The 19,534-nt window shown below is 43.5% G+C and overlaps 1 protein-coding gene across 1 annotated transcript; it reads left to right on the top strand.

The window, feature by feature from the left end:
- The first annotated feature begins 1,249 nt into the window (after window positions 1-1,249).
- C3H11orf97 (chromosome 3 C11orf97 homolog) lies at window positions 1,250-19,530 on the top strand. The gene is made up of 4 exons (XM_020809350.3): window positions 1,250-1,628; window positions 5,418-5,522; window positions 16,858-16,983; window positions 19,383-19,530. The coding sequence occupies exons 1-4, from the start codon at window positions 1,265-1,267 to the stop codon at window positions 19,385-19,387; spliced, it is 600 nt and encodes a 199-aa protein (XP_020665009.3). The 5' UTR covers window positions 1,250-1,264; the 3' UTR covers window positions 19,388-19,530.
- Window positions 19,531-19,534: the final 4 nt, after the last annotated feature.

The following is a 19,534-nucleotide window of genomic DNA, read 5'->3' as shown; positions in this document are numbered from 1 at the left end:
AAACAAACTGCAATGCAGGAACTAAAAATTTCAAGACGAAAACTCTGAAACTAAATTAAGATTGGAGGAAAATATATATTCATGCACACTGTAAAAAGGCTGCAGCCATCTTCACAGGTTTGGCTTGCTCCAGCGCCCCCCTACCGCCCCCCTTCTGCTCCAGCGCCCCCATGCCGCCCCTTTTTGTTTTACCGCCCCCCTGAAAAATGAAATCGCCCCCTGGGGGGCATTATCGCCCACGTTAAGAACCACTGATCTAGAGAACCGCTGGTTACAATCCTAGTCAAGTGTGTTATAAAGTAGCCATTTTAAAAAGAAAGCAACAATTTACAATTGTGCATAAAATTGCAGGCTAGATAAACTTAATGGTGTGTTGGATTTAGAAGGGAGAACAAAATTGTAGAAGTACTGTGGCATATTTAAGAGTTACACATTTATTTCACTGGGACCTTTTATGGATTACAGTCTTATCTCTTCAGACATATAAAATTCTGCTGCCATGGGAAGGAGCTCTTCCATGAGATTGCACTGCAGTAAGTATCTTTCTGGCCACTAGGTATGACTACCGATATATATTATTTTGCTCCAGAGATCGGTAGCTTTGCCCAAGACAACTGGCAAAGCAGGGTGGGGTGAGGGCAGGATCACATCTTCAGTGGGATGAACAGTCTGCAACTCGATAGGTTTGTCACCTTGGTCTCATGTAAAATGTAAAACTTCATTTTGTCTTTCTGGCAGTCTTTTGCTTGAAACCAAAGTTTCACACTGTCTTTGCCTGATGCGGAGCTGTGACAAGGTCAAAAGTTTGCATTGTCACTTTTTAGTGCCCCAGAACTTTGCTATCAGGAATTTAGGGGTTTGACACCAATTCCCTCCATCCTTGCATTCAGGTAGTGCCTTTTAACAAACTGCATTATATGCAAAACTGCATTAGTTATTTTTCCCCCTGACAGATGCAATGCCTTGATGGAGGAATCTTCACCTGTTGAACTACTGCCTAATTCAGCCATAAAAGGGATAGGACTGGCAACCCATGGGTGTGAAGAAGCAGCCCTGAGGTGCCTAGGAGGCGTTACACCTTGTCCATAGTAGCTTGGGATTTGAGCTGCTCTTAAAGCCTTCGGTTGTTTTGGGCTTCACTGAGGCAATCCCCAAGGCCTAAGCTCAACACTATCCCCACTGAGCTTGTAGCATAGCCCTGGTTGCCATGACAACTCCCGGAGGCCTCGGCCTTGCCTGACTCTAGGCCTGGGCGTGCAGTCCTATGATCGCCTCTTCGCCCTCGAGGAGCACCGCTCCCATTTTACCCAGTCCAAATCCCCTCCCGCCCCCAGTGGGTGAGAGAGCAGGTCCACCAGGGGCTTCGCGCTCCCCGCCCATTCTCCTCCCTCCTCCTCCTCCTCCTCCTCCTCCTCCTCGCCGCCGCTGCATCTCCAAGCCTGGGGCTCGTTCCTATGGCAACCGGCCTGCGCGTCCCGCTGGCCTGGGCGCGGCTGAAGCAGGCGGCGGCGGCAAAGACAACCACGGTGAAGGGGCGATGACAGCGTCGGCCGGCGACCAATTCGAGCCCAGGGTGGGGGATTCGGGAAGCCGGCCCTACACGGAGTACAATGAAGGGGGTCAGCCTTGTGAGTGTACGCGGGAGTGGGATGGGGTGGGGGTGAGGGTTAAGAGATGGGGCGCAGGAGTCCTACAGATGCTCCATGCTCCCCATGTTTGAGGAGGCTTTTACGGCATATTCTTCAGGAACCACGTTGCTTATTGTTCCCCACGGTGTGTGTATGTGGGGGGGGGGGAGTCGGCACTGCTGTTGCTATCCAGTAAGAACACAGTACTGTTTATTCTCCCCCACCCTGTAGTGGGACATAGCCTAGCCCTAGGGTGACCACCCACGCATAACCCAAAAGGAGGATGGAAGAGGACGCAGTTGCATAAAATTGTGTTTGTGTGTGTTTAGTCGTTTAGTCGTGTCCGACTCTTCGTGACCCCATGGACCAGAGCACGCCAGGCCCTCCTGTCTTCTACTGCCTCCCGGAGTTGTGTCAGGTTCATGTTGGTTGTTTCGCAGACACTGTCCAGCCATCTCATCCTCGGTCGTCCCCTTCTCCTCTTGCCGTCACACCTTCCTAACATCAGGGTTTTTTCAAAGGACTCTTTTCTTCTCATGAGATGGCCAAAGTACTGGAGCCTCAGCTTCAGGATCTGTCCTTCCAGTGAGCACTCAGGGTTGATTTCCTTTAGAACTGATAGGTGTGTTCTCCTTGCAGTCCAGGGGATTCTCAAGAGCCTCCTCCAGCACCAAAATTCAAAGGCATCAATTCTTCGGCGGTCTGCTTTCTTTATGGTCCAGCTCACACTTCCATACATCACGACAGGAAAAACCATAGCTTTGACTATTCGGACTTTTGTTGGCAAGGTGATGTCTCTGCTTTTCAAGATGCTGTCAAGATTTGTCATCGCTTTCCTCCCAAGAAGAAGGCGTCTTTTAATTTCGGGGCTGCTGTCTCCATCTGCAGTGATCATGGAGCCCAGGAAGATAAAATTTGACACTGCCTCCATATCTTCCCCTTCTATTTCCCAGGAGGTGATGGGACCAGTGGCCATGATCTTAGTTTTTTTGATGTTGAGTTTCAGACCGTTTTTTGCACTCTCCTCTTTCACTCTCATTACAAGGTTCTTTAATTCCTCCTCACTTTCTGCCATCAGAGTGGTATCATCTGCATACTGGCTGTCATAATAATCACAAGAATATTCCCTGTACTTGGAGAGTTTCTTGTACATGACTAAAACATCATTGTGAGATTATTATTTTTTAATATCATGGAAAGATTGCTGTCCTCAAGGGACATTCCTTTCATAGTAGTCAAGGAGATCAAAATTCAGCCAGTGACGGCACACACTGTTCACAAATTCCCATGATATTTCTCTTCCTTACATCCCAGTTATACTTCTCTTTCAAATGGAGCTTCTAAATTGTTGGAACACAGTGAAGACACATCTGCCTGTATTTTAATAATTCCTTTGTGGGCTTGGCTATAGTGGCTGATACAACAAGCAACCTGTGTTTGAAAATATATACAGTACCAAAGGGTATAACAGGGGTTTGGTTTGGTTTTGCTGTTGTGGCCCTGCAAGCCTTCCATAAACCCAGAACTGTGTGAATTCGTATGTGTCTTGTGAGGTTGTGGAGGGCAATCTTGCTATGCTTTGAGAGACTCCAGCCCCCTTTTCTTTTATTTCTTTTATTTCATTTTCATTTTTTGGCCACTGATGGGTATTAAATTTTTCCCAGTTAAAAAATGTTAAAACTATATTTTCAAGTAACATAAATTAACTGCAGTGAGCACTGTAGTGTAGCATTGAGCAGGGGGTTGGAATCAGAGGCCTTATGTGCCCTTTCCAACTCAGTTATTCTATTATTCTGTTACCTTTATACTCAGTTCAGTTAACAAAAATCCATAGCAGAGACGACAACCAGTGTACTGTATTAAAAAAAATCAGACTAGTCTCTTTAGCCCCATCCTATGAGAGTGCAGCCCTTAGCTGGGGGGAAATCTGAGAAGTGGTGAAATTGCCCACCCCAGTGAACAGGTTATCACTTTTTATGGTGACACAGATTTATACACATCCCAGAAAGGAATTTCTAGTTACTTCCCCAATTTTGTGCCCTACCGATGTAACTAAAACTCCCATCATAGCCATAACTGATGGGAACTGAGAATCTCAGGAAGGTCAGTTCTTTGACCATGTCCATGTGCTGTGCTTCACCTCCACTACTGTTGAATTGTAGTACAGTATGTGTATATGTCTGATTATGTAATTAGTTTGGTTCTACAGTTGACAGTGTATATGTAACTTTATTTGTATGCAGCACCCTCTGGTGCTCTAAAGAAGAAAATAAATTAACTGTATCTTTTTACCAAACAATTTACTGTACAACATACGTTTTTCAGCCTTCATCATAGGTTTCCATAATAGTTTTTTAGATGCTAAGGTATCTGTTTACAAAATTCTTTAATCAGTACTGGAAGATGAGGTATGCTTTTTTGTTTCTGTAGAAAAACTGGAAGCATACTTCATTGCATGCCACAAAGAGTTCACTGAGGTTAGATTCCATTTATTTGATGAAGCAAGCAGCAGTCTACAAAACCTTAAGCTAAATAAAATGTGTCCTTTTTGTGATGTCACAAGATTTTCTGTATGTTTTTATTGCAAGAGACTAATGTGGCTTATACCTATCCAGTTCCTACTTTCAGAGTACTTCTGGATGGTCCTTTGATAACTTTCAATATGTATATCCTTTCTTATTAGATTTTGGTTGAAAGATTTGTTGAAATAAAACAGATAGAGGAAGTGCTGAGAAAACATGGAGTGTGGGAAGTTACAAGTGTAAGATTATGTTATCGGGATTCCCTATAAAACTCAGCAAATGAGGCAGTTCAATCTATGAAAAAAGTCTCATCTGGAAACATATGAATCTAGAAGACATAAGACATAAGACATAAGAAATTTATTTGTCATTGCGCTCACAAGTGGGTGCAATGAAATGAAGTAAGAAGAGGAAGAGTATGTAACCTTCGGAGAAATATATCCTGATCAACCTTTAGTACTGAAGCATTAAAAAAGCCAACAATAATAGCTTCCTTTGATGAGGCATAATTTTGCTGTGTACCTGTATTTGGCATCATAGCAAAGCAAACGCTATTGACCATGACCTAGCAGAGACTAACTGAAAGAAGACGCTGCTTGAGTTGCAGAGAAAAGGGGGGAGGGCACCAAAACCTACGTATATTCATAAAAACACGAAGTGAAAAATATCTTAATAATATGGAAATCCCATTAGGGCCACTATAAGTCAGATATGACTTGATGACATAGCAAATCAACAGCCAATAACTAAACCTTAGCAGAGGCGTTCCATGCTTTCAGAACTGGGGGAAAATTCCAACAAAAGCTGGAAGTCACCAAGTGAGGCTGTCAAGGGGAAGAGTTGTGATCATGTAAGGAACCTCAGAGGACTAGAAAATTCCTGCAGGTTTGTATTCAGCCTCTGGACCTCAGGTTCCCTACCCCAGCATAAAGAATACTGATATGGAGATACCAATTGTCTGTATTTGTATACTACACCCCTTAAGTCTGTTAGTATGTTATGGAAATATAAAAGATTATGCTGTTCAATTTTTCCCCATGAGTATTGTACTTTACATCTGGGAAAAGATATGTCTAAGCTATAGAGCACCACTGGTTTCTATAAAGCACAATCATTATTTTTCTTAAATATTTTGTTTGCCTTTTTATAATATTAATTAGAATAATTTTTGTTAAGCATGACTATAATTATATAGTTTTCATAATGCCAAGGCATAGCATTCAGGAACTCTTTAGCTTATGCCTTGAAATTACGTTTCATGAAACAGGGAAGAAGTTTGTATATGTTGAACCACCCAGGAGAGTTAAGGAAGTACTTGAAGAAGAGCTTTATTTCCATAGAGATGACTGCAGAGTCAAACACCCTTCAGAAGGTAAGCTATTTTGTCTGATAGAAGTACAAAAGGGAAACAAAATTATATGGGAAAATAACCTCTGAAGGAATGTTTTATGAATAGGTTGGATTCATACTTCAAGCAGATCACATTTCTTCAATCTGGCACCATTCAGATCTGGACTATGTCCCATCATCCCCATTCAACAATCTATATGTTGCTAAGTTGTCCCTTCACAGCTTTCCATTGTTTTCCCACTATGTACCCCCCCACATAACAATCCTTAGTACAACGAAAGAAAATAGATGCATGTCCAGTACATTTCAACTGATAGCTCTAGGACACTGGTTTCGTACCTTGGGTCCCCAGATGTTATTGGACTAAAACTCCCAGAAGCCTTCACCACTAGCTCTGCTAGCCCGAATTTTGGGGAGTTGTAGATCCAGAACATATAGGGACCCAGGTTGAAAACCACTGTTCTAGGAGGTATCTATCTGGAAATTCACTCACTTCCTAATATACGTCACATGGTTGTTGTCATTGTGACGTAGCAGGCCACTCTGATGTCACCGCCAACTCAGGCCTCTCAGAATGCCCACCACACCACTTCACGCTCGCTGCCACCAGTTTTACTGTCCATTTAAGAAGGATCAAGGTTTCCTTCAAAACAAATCAGGTTTATTGAAATAACAAAATAAAATATGAAAATCACAAGTAGCTAATCACGATGTCAATCACTGTATCTTATTTAATCAATCACAGACTTCCCTCACTGACCACTTAGGCACGCAGGCCTCTAAACAAGTTCTTTCTCTCTCACACAATCCTGATCTCCCACACTCTCTTCACACCCCTTTTTCTTCCAGCTCCTCCCTCTTCATCTCCACCCTCCGTCAACCCCATTGGCTGATGATCCACTGCCCAGCCGTGACGGACAGGTGGGGTCAGGGCTGCCTGTTACAGTCATAGATATAAAAGAATAACTACATGTGTTTTACCCTGAACTTGTTAGAAAACAGGCTGCCAACAGATGACAAGTGTGACATGATCGTAAGCCTATTTTATAATTTGTCCAAACCTAGATTGCAACTTGCAAGCTGCTGTTACAAATTTCTGTTCCGGGAAATCATAGAATCATAAAGTTGGAATGGACCTATAAAGCTATTGAGTCCAGCTCCTTGCTCAATGCAGGAATACAAATCAAAGCTATCTGACAGATGGTTATCCAAATTTCTCTTGAATGCCCTCAGTGTAGGGAGGGGAATTAATGTAAACCAAGTGGGGTAGTTAATCTTAAATAAATTATTAGACAAGTGCTATGTTGAAATGCATATATATTATTTGATACTAAAATAGGGACAATCCATTCTGTGATTCATATTTCTTGTCTGGTGAGTACAATAACAGCAAATTCATTGGCTTTGCTAGAGCCTGCTCTTGTATTCATTCACTGGGACACTAGCCAAATGTGCAATTATCTATTGGGCAAGAAAGAAGCAGAAAGGGAAAATAGATTGAAAGAATATTTCAACTTCATTTAACAGCTATTTAAAGCCAAGGTTTGGCTATAGGTAGCTGAACATTGATCTTTGAAAAGACAGATTCAGAATCCCCATAAATCCCCATCTTGCCCCCTCCCCACTTAGCAAGAATAAAAGGCCAGTTGTTCTGTGCTGTTAGATCACTTCCAACCTATGGCAATTCTAATAGGGTTTTGGTGGTAAGTGAGATGTTCAAGGAGTGTTTTGCTGTGTTGCCATATACTCACACATCTTTTAAGTTTCCAGATCCAAGCAGAGATTGGAACACAGGTCTCCTGAGTCATAGTCCAACATTTTTTCACTACAGCACACTGGCTCTCAAAAGATAAGAGTATGCAAATAGCTTTATATTTTGCTGTCACTTTACACACTAATTTTCTTGCTGAAGAATCCCAAAGCATCAGCTGTTGAACTCATACACACTTTAGAGTGATTCTTCAAATACGTCTTTTATCTCTTTTGTAGCTGTTAGTGTTCAGGTCCACAATACCTATGCCATACAGTAGAACTGAGAACATGTAGCACCGTGCAAGGCCACATTGAGGTATGGCTACCTGGGCTAGAACCCAGAGCCTACTATCTGCAGGGATCTATTAGTATTAGACAAATAGGAAGCCACCTGCTATCAACCTGTACCATTGTTCCACCAGGCCCAGTATTTTCCCTGCTGCCTAGTGGTGGTTCTCTAGGAAATGGCAAGGATTGAAACCTGAGTCCTCCTACATGTAAAGTATAATCTCTAGCACTTAGCTAGGCATACCTCCAAAATGTGGTGCAGTTCCTATTGCACATTTTGTTTCTGCCATGTTAATTACTCTTCCTTCTCTGTGTTTACTGCTTGTGGGCACAAAGTGCAAAAAAAAAAAAAGGCAGAAAGGCCACACTTCCTACTAGGAGATCACTGCCCAGAAATGTGCTGTGTGGCATTCCAAGCTTGAACAATCTGTTTTAGATAAAAACTGTCTTTTTTGTTTCTAAAAAAGGTTAGGGCCACCTCCTGGTGTGCATTTCAATGTCATTGTCTTCAGTGCTTTCCTTTCTTTGGGTCGGAAACACCACAGTACAATTAATACATGTGTCAAATAGTTTGCACTCAATTACTGGAAACATCAAGAGCATTTGGGGGGGGGGGCTCTTAAATCAAATCTTCCATGCCACTTGTTGAGGGGCATAGGCTAAATGGATGTAGGTGTGAAGGTGCCTGTTCTTCTCCACATGCACAAAGAACTGTGTTGGGGCAAACCCCCACCCATTTTCTTAGTTCAGTTTGGTCCTACCAACTCCACTCTATAGCTTTTTAGGTGATTTCCATGTAAACCAGTTCTCTATGTGACTGGGACTAGACTTTTCTGGGGTTCCCTCTGTGACAAACCCAGACCTACTGGGATATGTCACACAGTTACACTAAGCTGCCACCAACCCATTCCCTATAAGAAGTCACACAGACCAGGGATGGATTTTTAAACAATAAAAAGAATAAGGTTTATTTAAATACACACAGGGAAAAATAAACAATCAGGTGAATAGGATAAAGTAACGTGGCTTATTCTCACTCATACAAGCATACAGTTTGGTTCACACAGAACCCTTAACTTGAAGCACAGACCCTGAACCTATCAGTTCTGGCTAACCAACAGACACCTGAACCTATCAGGTTGGTACTCTGACACACAGTAGTACCCTGTCTGACACACAGACTCCCACAACAGCTTCTTCTTCCCAGCTGCTGCTTCGTCACAACCCAGTGTCTCACAGTATCTCTCAGTGTGTGTCCCTTCACCACACACGCTCCACATATATATACAGTACAGCCCCTCCTCCTGATGTCCCGCCTTCCACTCCCCATAGGATGGAACTTTCCCTCCAAACCCATGACAGACAGGTACCATCAGTGCTGTATGTAACACCTCCCCTCTTTATAAGTTGTTTTGTAGGGGGAAAGCTAACGTGCTTTTCACCAAAAAACAACCTGTATAAAATACACAACAACAGTTATACATACCATATTATACTTACTGATACTTACATTCTAAGTTAACCATAGCAAATAGGCATTTAAACATTTACCATATACATTACATTAATTTACCTTTATTCATACAAACCAAATTCAAAACCAGGTACATTTAACTTTTTGGTCATCATTATATACACATAGTCCATGTTCTTTCGCCGTCTTCATTCTTCAGGTCTTCTTGATAAGGCGTCAGCAACACAGTTCACTGACCCTCTGACCACCTTCACTTCAAAGTCATAGTCCTGTAGGTTTAAAGCCCACCTCATAAGTTTGCTATTGTGTGTTTTCATTGTCTTTAACCATTGCAATGGTGAATGGTCAGTACACAGAATAAAATGTCTTCCCCAGATGTAAGGCTTGGCCTTCTGGATCGCGTAGACTATGGCCAAACACTCCTTCTCCACGGTTGCCAAATGTCTCTCACCTTTTTGAAGTTTCCTACTCAGGTAGGACACCGGATGCTGGTCACCATTCTCATCCTCCTGGCACAGAACTGCTCCTACCCCGCTGTTAGATGCGTCGGTGTAGATGATGAACTCCCGGTCGAAGTCTGGAGCACGCAGGACAGGATAGTTGATTAACGCCTCCTTCAACCTCTGGAACGCCGCCTCACAGTCGCTGGTCCACGGGATGCGGTCATCAGCCTTCTTCCTCGTCAGATCGGTCAGCGGAGCCGCAATCTCGCTAAACCTCGGGATGAACTTTCGGTAGTAGCCCACCAACCCAAGAAATGATTTGACTTTTTTCTTGGTGTTGGGTCTAGGCCAATCACGAACAGCTTCTATTTTGGCCTCCAGGGGTTTTATCACTCCTCCCCCTACCATGTGACCCAAGTATTTTATTTCTGGGCTACCCAGCTGACACTTGCTGGCCTTTACTGTTAGCCCTGCTGCACTTAACCTCTGCAGCACTAACTCCAGGTGTATCAGGTGATCTTCCCAGGTATTACTGAAGATCCCTATGTCGTCAATGTAGGCCACTGTAAAGTCACTGAGCCCTGCCAAGGTCTGGTCCATCAGCCTTTGGAATGTGGCTGGTGCATTTCTGAGACCAAAGCTCAGGACTCGAAACTCATAGAGACCAAAAGGGCTGCAAAAGGCAGTCTTTTCTTGATCCCTGGGATCAATTCTTAATTGCCAATATCCCTTTACCAGGTCCAATGATGAGATGAACCGACAATCCCCTATGGTTTCAATCAGGTTGTCTAGCCTGGGCATTGGGTAGGCATCAGGAGTGGTTACACGGTTTAATTTCCTGTAATCGACACAAAACCTAATGCTCCCATCAGGCTTGTCCACAAGGACTATCGGAGAGGACCAAGGACTAGAAGAGGGGACGATTATGTTCTCCCTCAGCATCTCGTCCAGCTCCTTCCGCACCTTGTCCCTATAGGGTCCCGTTACTCGGTATGGGGATACTGCCTGCGGGGGTGCATCCCCTGTGTGGATCCGATGCATCACTCCCTTCACTATCCCCGGCTTGTTGGAAAACACCTGTTGATATTTACTAAGCAGCATTTTTAGTTCTTGCTGCTGGTCTTGGGTGAGTGCAGGACTGATCTTTACCTCCTCTGGGTTGTATTTTACTTCCCCTCTACCCTCCCAGAAGGGTAATTCAGCTTCCTCACTCTCAGCTGCTTTTATCGCGAATAAAACCCTCTGTTCCCCTCTGTAGTAGGGTTTTAGGGCATTCACATGAACCACCCTCCTTGCCTGGTTCTCCTCCTGCTCTATTAGGTAGTTCAGGTCTGACATCTTGGAAATGACCCTATATGGTCCTGCCCATTTGAGCTGCAGTTTATTCTCTCTGCAGGGCCTAAGCCAAAGCACTTCCTCCCCTGGGTCAAAGTGCCTCTCTCTAGCTTTGTGGTCATACCATGTTTTCTGTCTGACCTTCTGAGCTTGCAGGTTTTCTGCTGCCAGCTCTAGATTTCTCCTTAGGTCATTCATCAAGGTGTCTATGTATGTCACTACGTCTTGTGGGTCATCCTGGGTGATCTGCTCCCAATCTTGCTTGATCAAATCAAGGGGCCCTTTCACCCCTAAGTGTGCAGCAAACATGTCAGAGTGACCCCTTTGTAAGATCATGGGGCGATACTTTTCAGGTACCACCCGCTGACTTCTGATCCCATCTCCCCCTTTTGAGATATTCCTCAGGGTTTCTCTATATAAAATCCCCTTTTTCTCCAGAAATCTCACTGGGGTTTCAGGTGTTAGCTGGGCGTCAGTCACCTGTTCAAAACACTTTTGGAGAGTGGCGTCTGCCTTTTGCTCCTGTCCAAATCTGCTGTCTGTGGTTAAGGTTTCCACCACAGCTTCTGAACTCCCCTCTGCTTCCGTCTCTGGCTCATCATTACCCCCCTGAACTGTCCCTGTGGTGGCTTGTGAGCGTGTAATCACTAGCACCCGTTTCACATGTTCAGCCAGGTCATTTCCCACGAGCACGGCTGCTGGCAGAGTCGATGAAATCGCTAGCCGCCAATCTCCCCTCCAGCCTTGAAAGTTGACAGGTACCTCTGCTACTGGCAGAGAGATTACCTGCCCCTCAATCCCTGCCACCTTCATGCTCTCATTTGGGATTATAAACTCCCTAGGAATAATATCTGGATGGCACAGGGTTACCTGGGAACAAGTGTCCCGCAGCCCCCTATACTGACGGTCAAGTATTCCTACGTCCACCCCAGCTGTCTCAAACAACTGAGAATCTGTTTTCACCAGCAAGCAGCGCTTTACCTCCACAAGAGGACCATTTTCCTCAGCCTGATCAGCAGAGGTAGCTGTTCCAGACTGAGTAGCCATGGCAACAGGCTCCCTCAGTGACACTGAGCCTTGCTCTTTCTGGACACAGAACACAGCTTTTGGCTTGGTCCCACTAGCATTCTGAGGCACCATTCCTTTTAGCTGCTTTAATTTCTCACACTCTGAGATTAGATGACCCTTTCCCTGACAGAAATAACATTTTCTGGTGTATTTTGATTCTCTCTCATCTTGTTTTGATTTTCCCTCCAAAATCTGAGGTCTTAGTTTCATGTCTGAGGGCTTCCCTTCACCATGGGCCCCTCCCCCTTGCTGGCTTTTCCCTGGTCCCTGAGAGTACTTGCTGTAGGTTTCTTTGGGTTTACCTACAGATTTCCCCTCACCCAAGGGCTTTCTTATTTGGGAAATAAAATCTGCGAACTCTGAGGCTTCTGCCACAGACCTCGGTTTCCTTTCCCTCACCTGGAATTTCAATTCCCCATGCAGGACTGAATAGAACTGTTCCAGTGCTATCAAGTCTTTAAGCTGCCCATAGGTCTCTGTTCCTTCCTGCGATAGCCATTTCTCAAGCAGCCTCACCAATTGGGCCCCCACTTGGGTAAAAGTCTGTTCTGGTTTTTTTGTGAGGGACCTGAATCTTTGTCTCAGCTGCTCTGCATTTATCCCATGTCTGGCAAACACCAGTTTTTTAAACTCTGCGAAATCTTTCATCAGTTCCTCAGGCATCTCGGCATAAACCTCAGCCAGGCTACCACTGATTAAAGATCGCATGATGGTCATCTTCTCAGTTTCCCTCACTGAGAAGTCCACAAACGCTCTTTCCACTAAGGAAAAGAACACCTCGGGACAATCTCCCTTGTGGTACACAGGGAATTTCTTCAGGTCAGCTTTAGACAGTTGGCCTCCCTCAGAATCCCTATTGTTATTATTGTTCTGGTTCAACAGTTCCAGTTTTCTTAATTCAAACGCCATTCTTTCTTTTTCCAGAGCAATTTTCTCTCTCTCCCTCTCTAGTTCAAATTGCCTTTGTTTCTCTCTTTCCCTTTCCTCCACTTCAAATTGCCTCATCCTCAGTTCATGCTGTTGGGCTATGAGCAATTTTCTAAGTTCTGGGTTCTGCTCTCCTGTGCTGTCACCTTGCACTGAGCCAAATTCATCCTCAGAACCTTGGTCAATCTGGGGGTCTTTCACTTCACTCATTTCGGCCATCTGGCTTCGAGTCAAGGGCATAATCCCCCCTCAGAACAGGCTGCTTTAAAAAGTCAAGCCTCAGAATAAAACGACCACTTTTTTCCTTCTTGCCTCAGAACCAGCTCTCCCTAGAGACTGCTGCTGTTCTTCCGCACTAAACTTGTAACAGTATCGAGTCAGAGCCTACCCCCTTCTGCTGGGCCTCTCAGCTGGCAAGCTAGCTCGCTGTTACTACGCAGTTTTGCCTCAGCTTTTTCCCGCCAAAACTAGGCTGCCTCAGAGCACCTTAATCTAAGTCTCCCCAGTTGGCACGTTCTTCTACTAGCGCACCTCCCCGTGAGGTACACCTAGAAGATTACCTACGCGCCTCAGACTGTCCCTGACTAGACCCCCCTTGCTCTGGGCACACTTGCCAAGGCTTTGCTGGACCACTGGACAACTGGACCAGTCGTATCCCACACGCTGGACACCAATCAATGTGACAAACCCAGACCTACTGGGATATGTCACACAGTTACACTAAGCTGCCACCAACCCATTCCCTATAAGAAGTCACACAGACCAGGGATGGATTTTTAAACAATAAAAAGAATAAGGTTTATTTAAATACACACAGGGAAAAATAAACAATCAGGTGAATAGGATAAAGTAACGTGGCTTATTCTCACTCATACAAGCATACAGTTTGGTTCACACAGAACCCTTAACTTGAAGCACAGACCCTGAACCTATCAGTTCTGGCTAACCAACAGACACCTGAACCTATCAGGTTGGTACTCTGACACACAGTAGTACCCTGTCTGACACACAGACTCCCACAACAGCTTCTTCTTCCCAGCTGCTGCTTCGTCACAACCCAGTGTCTCACAGTATCTCTCAGTGTGTGTCCCTTCACCACACACGCTCCACATATATATACAGTACAGCCCCTCCTCCTGATGTCCCGCCTTCCACTCCCCATAGGATGGAACTTTCCCTCCAAACCCATGACAGACAGGTACCATCAGTGCTGTATGTAACACCCTCCATTTTAAGAAATGAGTAGTTATTTCCACAACGTAGGTTCTGATATTCTCTTCTGCTTCTTCAAGAGTCATAGATGATCTTGGGGGGGGGGATTCATTGATTTTAGTCTGGGATGGGCAATGTGGTAGCCAAACAGTAGATGTGCATTTTATATACCGTATATGCTTTAAGTCTTTTACTGTTAGCTGCTACCTCTCTCATTATGTCACTAGGTGCAATGCCTGCTAAGTAACTGATTTTATCAATAAGGGCTGGCTTCAGGCATCCAGTAATGGTTATATGGCTTTAATTGAGTTCTATATCTACCTGCTTCACATGGGCTGAACTATAGCACACCCAGCAGGGGAACAAAGAGCCAAAGGTGTAGTTCTTAATGTTTGGGGTTGTGTGCCTCAACTGGTTCCCAATACCTTCAGAAGAATATTCTTCTTTGTAGTGACTGTTTACTTTGTATTTTAGCAGTGTTTCTTATAGAGCAACATAGATCCAAAGTAATATCTAGGTATTTGGGAGCAAAACAATGATCTAGTTGAGTGTCTTTCTAGGCAACTCGAAGTATCTGAGATGCCTGCTTGTTTCTTGGACAGAACCAGAAGGCATATATTTGAGTCTTAATAGTGTTGTATTTAAGTGAGGGGGGGCAGAAAGGGCCTCCTTGAAGAATGTGAACACATTGGTGCATCTGCTGGGCAACAGCATCACTTCTTGATTGATCCTTCTAATGTGAGGTGGTATGAACACTATTAGTATAAGGTGTCTCGGCCCCTACAGGATCCCTTCCTTACTATAAGGTGGACAGGCATAGCAGATATACTCCTATGGCTTAACCTTCAACTACAATAAACATTAAGACACCCTTGCTTATAGGAAACTCAGTTCCTCAGTTCTTTAGTTCTAGCACTAGAGGCCAATTAGTCTAAGGCTTTTCCTTCTGAGCACAAACAAAATACAATTAAACTGTCTATAAGCGAGGCTTACACTTGTCTTCCATGGAGTAGATAGCCACTGGCTGATGTTGGCTTCACACTTCACCATGGTGGCAAACCTGGTTGTCAGTGGCTCTGGCTGGTTCTTAGGCAATAGCAGACCGTGGGCTAACAAGGCTTTTTTTCTTCTGGAGACCACTTCTTATCTTATCAGCTATGCATCTAGCCTACTCTCTGTTTCCTATCGGAGAAACTTGCTTTTATCTGGGCTTCTCCATTTAATTCCACCCTTCATCCCTAATTGCCCTGTGAACTGCGGTCAGATTTTCCAAGTAGCTGCTGCCAGTACTTTCATTTTTGCTGTGTCCTGTGCTGGTAACTTCTCCAGATGAGTTCTTCTGGTTTGTCTCAAGCAGGATAGGGCCTACCTGGCTATATTCACAGAAATTCAATGTGGAGTCCTGGACAGAAACAAAGTGACAAATAGTTCATGTATGATGACATAAAAAGAAAACAATTGCACAGTTACAAGATGGGAGATACCTGACTCAGCAGAACTACGAGTGAGAAGGATCTTGGAATTGTTGGAGATCACAAGCTAAATATGAGCCAACAGTGTGATGTGGCTACAAAAAAGGCAAATTCTATTTTAGGCTGCATTAATGGATGTATAGTTTCTAAATCACACAAGGTGCTAGTCCCCCTCTATTCAGCACTGGTTAGGCCTCACCTTGAGTATTGTGTCCAGTCCTGGACACCACACTTCAAAAAGGATGCTAACAAATTAGAACAGGTTCAGAGGAAGGCAACAAGGCTGATCAGGGGGCTGGAAACCAAGCCTTATGAGGAAAGGCTGAAAGAACTGGGCATGTTTAGCCTTCAGAAAAGAAGACTGAGGGGTGATATGATAGCACTTTTCAAATATTTGAAAGGCTGTCATACAGAGGGGCAAGATCTGTTTTCGATCATCCCAGAGTGCAGGACACCCAATAATGGGCCCAAGTTGAAGGAAGCCGGATTTTGGCTGAATATCAGGAAATACTTCCTAACTGTTAGAGCAGTACGACAGTGGAACCAGTTATCTCAGGAGTTGGTGAGTGCTCCAACACTGGAGGCATTCAAGAAAAACTTAGAAAATCACCTGGCAGACCTGCTTTGATTGTATTCCTGCATTGAGCAGGGGGTTGGACTTGTTGGCCTTGTAGACCCCTTCCAACTTCCTTTCTATGATGTATTTATGCACTGAGCCTGCAAAGGGGTCTCTGCTACAAATACAAGGGTCTTCCTACATATTATGTGGCTTTGCAAACCCCTCCTTCCAGGGTCTTTGTATTGAGTGCAAGTGTTTACAGAGGGGAATTTCATGCAAGTAGATTTCACTTAAGCAAATGTCTATAATCAGTGTTTGGTCAAATTGAGACCCGGGAATATATGTGATCTTAGGCTAGCTATGTACTCAGGATGATTCCTTCATACCCTTAACACAGGAAGGTCTTCACAATATTTTGCTTCAAGGAAAGCACACTATAATGTTTCAATGGTAAGTACTAAATTTTTTTCATAATTGTTGTATCTGATTTTGATTTCCAGTTTCCTTTTGTTGTGTACATAAAGGCACATCAATGTCAAGTGTGTAAGTTCCCAGATTTAAGCTCTATGGTTGTTAATTCCTAATTGTTAACCATACTGTTTTAGCATTGAAACAATGCATGTGAAACTGGATGCTTTCATTTTAAGGTGTGCCGCAATCCTTAAAATGCCATGCGGGTTCCTTCTAGATCTGCAGTGATAGAATTGTGTTGTCTGTGAATGGGTTATAAAACTGTTTCCATGGGTACCACTGGTTACATACTATATAAAATTGGAAGTGCAGAATGAACCTTTAATTCTAATGGTGTGTTTGTGTTTTACAAACAGTGGCTCTGGAAAGAATTTGGAGTTTGAGAAGGAATTTCCCTGTGGGAGCCTTTCAGCCAGCATTGCAGAATCCAAGCAGCTTGCTTTCCCAGCTCAAATACTACTCTCGGCACACAGTAGTAAGAAGTAAGAAGTTGCTCATCCTTTCTTTCCCCCATTATAACAAAAACACATGACTTTCAGGATAAAAATATATGTCAGTGAACAGTGAAAAACTATGATATATGCTAAATCTCTCCTGAATCGCCATCACTTGCCTGTGAATCCCATTCATCCAATTTAGAACAGTCCCACAAAACGTTTATGGTTAAAATCTAAACACTAACCCAAGAGTATTCCACCCTTGCTTCAAAGAGCTACATGCAATACATGTTTATTCTGTTTTATCCTCTTAACCTAGAGGGTAGGTAAAGCTTGAGATATAGGATGATTATCTAATCATAAGCTTCATAGTTGAATTAAACTGAAGTTTGTGGAGTCCTGGCTAAACATCACACTGGATTTTTCTTTGTACCTTCAAAATACAGTGAGCAACACAGCCCTCAGATTCATTATGACCATGTTTGGATTTATGCATAGCTTATTTGTGCCCTTTCATTTTGCTCCTTCAGGTGAAGAACTGGCTTTTTATAGGTTAACACTCAAGTTCTGAAGGGATGGTACATGTATGTACTTTGCAAGGAAGGGCAGTGGTAGCACCCAAAGATACCAGTGTATTTTCCCAAAAGATTTGAGCTTGCTGTCCATAGACAGAGAACAGGTCATTATTGCAGGAGAAAGAAGTACACTCCCTAATGTCAAGCTAATAAAATGCCCACTCCCCCAGATTAGCAAAGGAACAATTGGAATGACCTCAAGTGCCAGATCTGTTAGGAAAACCTGCAGATGCAATGTCAACTCATTTGCTTCAGGATAGGCCAAATAAAAATAAATGAGTTACTATGAATCATGCATTACAACCTCTTTTGCATTTCTTGAGGCTATATTTTGTACTTATTGCATTAATATCCTTCTTTTTCTCCAATGATTTCAAAACAGTATTTAAGATCTTTTTTTTTCCAGCAGACATTTTATTTTTGCAACAACCCTGTGAAACAGGACAAGATTTAGTGATTGGCTTGAGGTGTCCCAGTGAGTTTCATGGTTCAGCAGAAACTGATACTGAACCTAGGATGCAGTTTGTTGTTGTTTAGTTGTTAAGTCGTGTCCGACTCTTTGTGATCTCATGGACCAGAGCATACCAGGCCCTCCTGTCTTCCACTGCCTCCTGGAGTTGGGTCAAATTCATGTTGGTAGCTTCAGTGACATTGTCCAACCATCTCGTCCTCTGTCGCCCCCTTCTCCTCTTGCCTTCACACTTTCCCAACATCAGGGTCTTTTCCAGGGAGTCTTCTGTTCTCATCAGATGACCAAAGTATTGGAGCCTCAACTTCAGGATCTGTCCTTCCAGTGAGCACTGAGGGTTGATTTCCTTCAGAACTGATAGGTTTGTTCTCCTTGCAGTCCAGGGAACTCTCAAGAGTCTCCTCCAGCACAATTCAAAAGCATCAATTCTTTGGCAGTCAGGCTTCTTTATGGTCCTACTCTCACTTCCATACATCGCTATTGGAAAGACCAGGATGTAGTACTTATGCACAAATAAGTTACAGTGGTGCCCCGCATAGCGACGATAATCCGTGCAGCAAAAATCGCTGCAAAGCGATTTCGTCGCTATGTGGTTTTAAAAAGCCCATAGGAATGCACTGAAACCCCTTCAATGTGTTCCTATGGGCTTAAAACTCACCTTTAAGCAAAAATCCTCCATACGGCCGCCATTTTCGCTGCCCGGTAAGCGAGGAATCCGGGCAAAAACACAGTGGGTGGCCATTTTTTTTAACCCGGTGGCCATTTTGGAACCGCCGATCAGCTGTTAGAAAATCATCGCTATGCGATAATTGGTAAGCAATCACAAAATCTTCATCGCTATGCGGATTCATCGTTAAATGGGGCTCCCGTTAAGCGAGACACCACTGTACTCAGAACTCAGCATGACTGACTTCTAATGGACATAATTGTTTGTTATGTATTTGTGCATAAGAACTACAGCTTAAGTATCACAGCTAAGGTATCAGACCAGAAGCAGGTTCACATGCTGAACAGCTTTTATTATGATTTTAAACTACTTAATCTTATTTCAAGTAACCTCACCTTGTATAAACATTAGTCATTTGCCTTGAATTTGTAAACCTACAACCTCACTTCTGTATTTACAGAAACTTTCACACACAAAAACACTGAGATGAACTGCAAACAATTTATGTCCCTAGTTCAAATAATTTATGATTGAGAGCCTGCCATCCCTAAGCTGGTTTCCCTGACATCTCTAAGTTGGTGTTTCCATCCAGCTGTTTAGGAACAGCTGCTTGATTTGTCACATTTAGGAATGAGGTCATGCTGTTTAAAAATAATCTGTGCAGTTTTTTAGCTGGAAATATCGATGTATAAAATATTCATCAGTTTGTATTTTTACTTTTCTCTCTCTGTAGGATAGCCCCTCTGGAAAATTGTGTGTCTTCTAAAGAAACTGACAGAAGCAAAGCAAACCTATGGTTGTTATTTTTATCCAAATGCAGAGTACTATATTTTAGATCTTGTACAATACCCTGTAAAATAAATGTTGACACAGTGCATCAATCTC

Source organism: Pogona vitticeps, chromosome 3 (assembly GCF_051106095.1).
Source record: "Pogona vitticeps strain Pit_001003342236 chromosome 3, PviZW2.1, whole genome shotgun sequence".
NCBI lineage: Eukaryota > Metazoa > Chordata > Lepidosauria > Squamata > Agamidae > Pogona > Pogona vitticeps.
The sequence above is the reverse complement of the archived record's forward strand: the minus strand, read 5'-3'. Positions and strand labels throughout refer to the sequence as shown.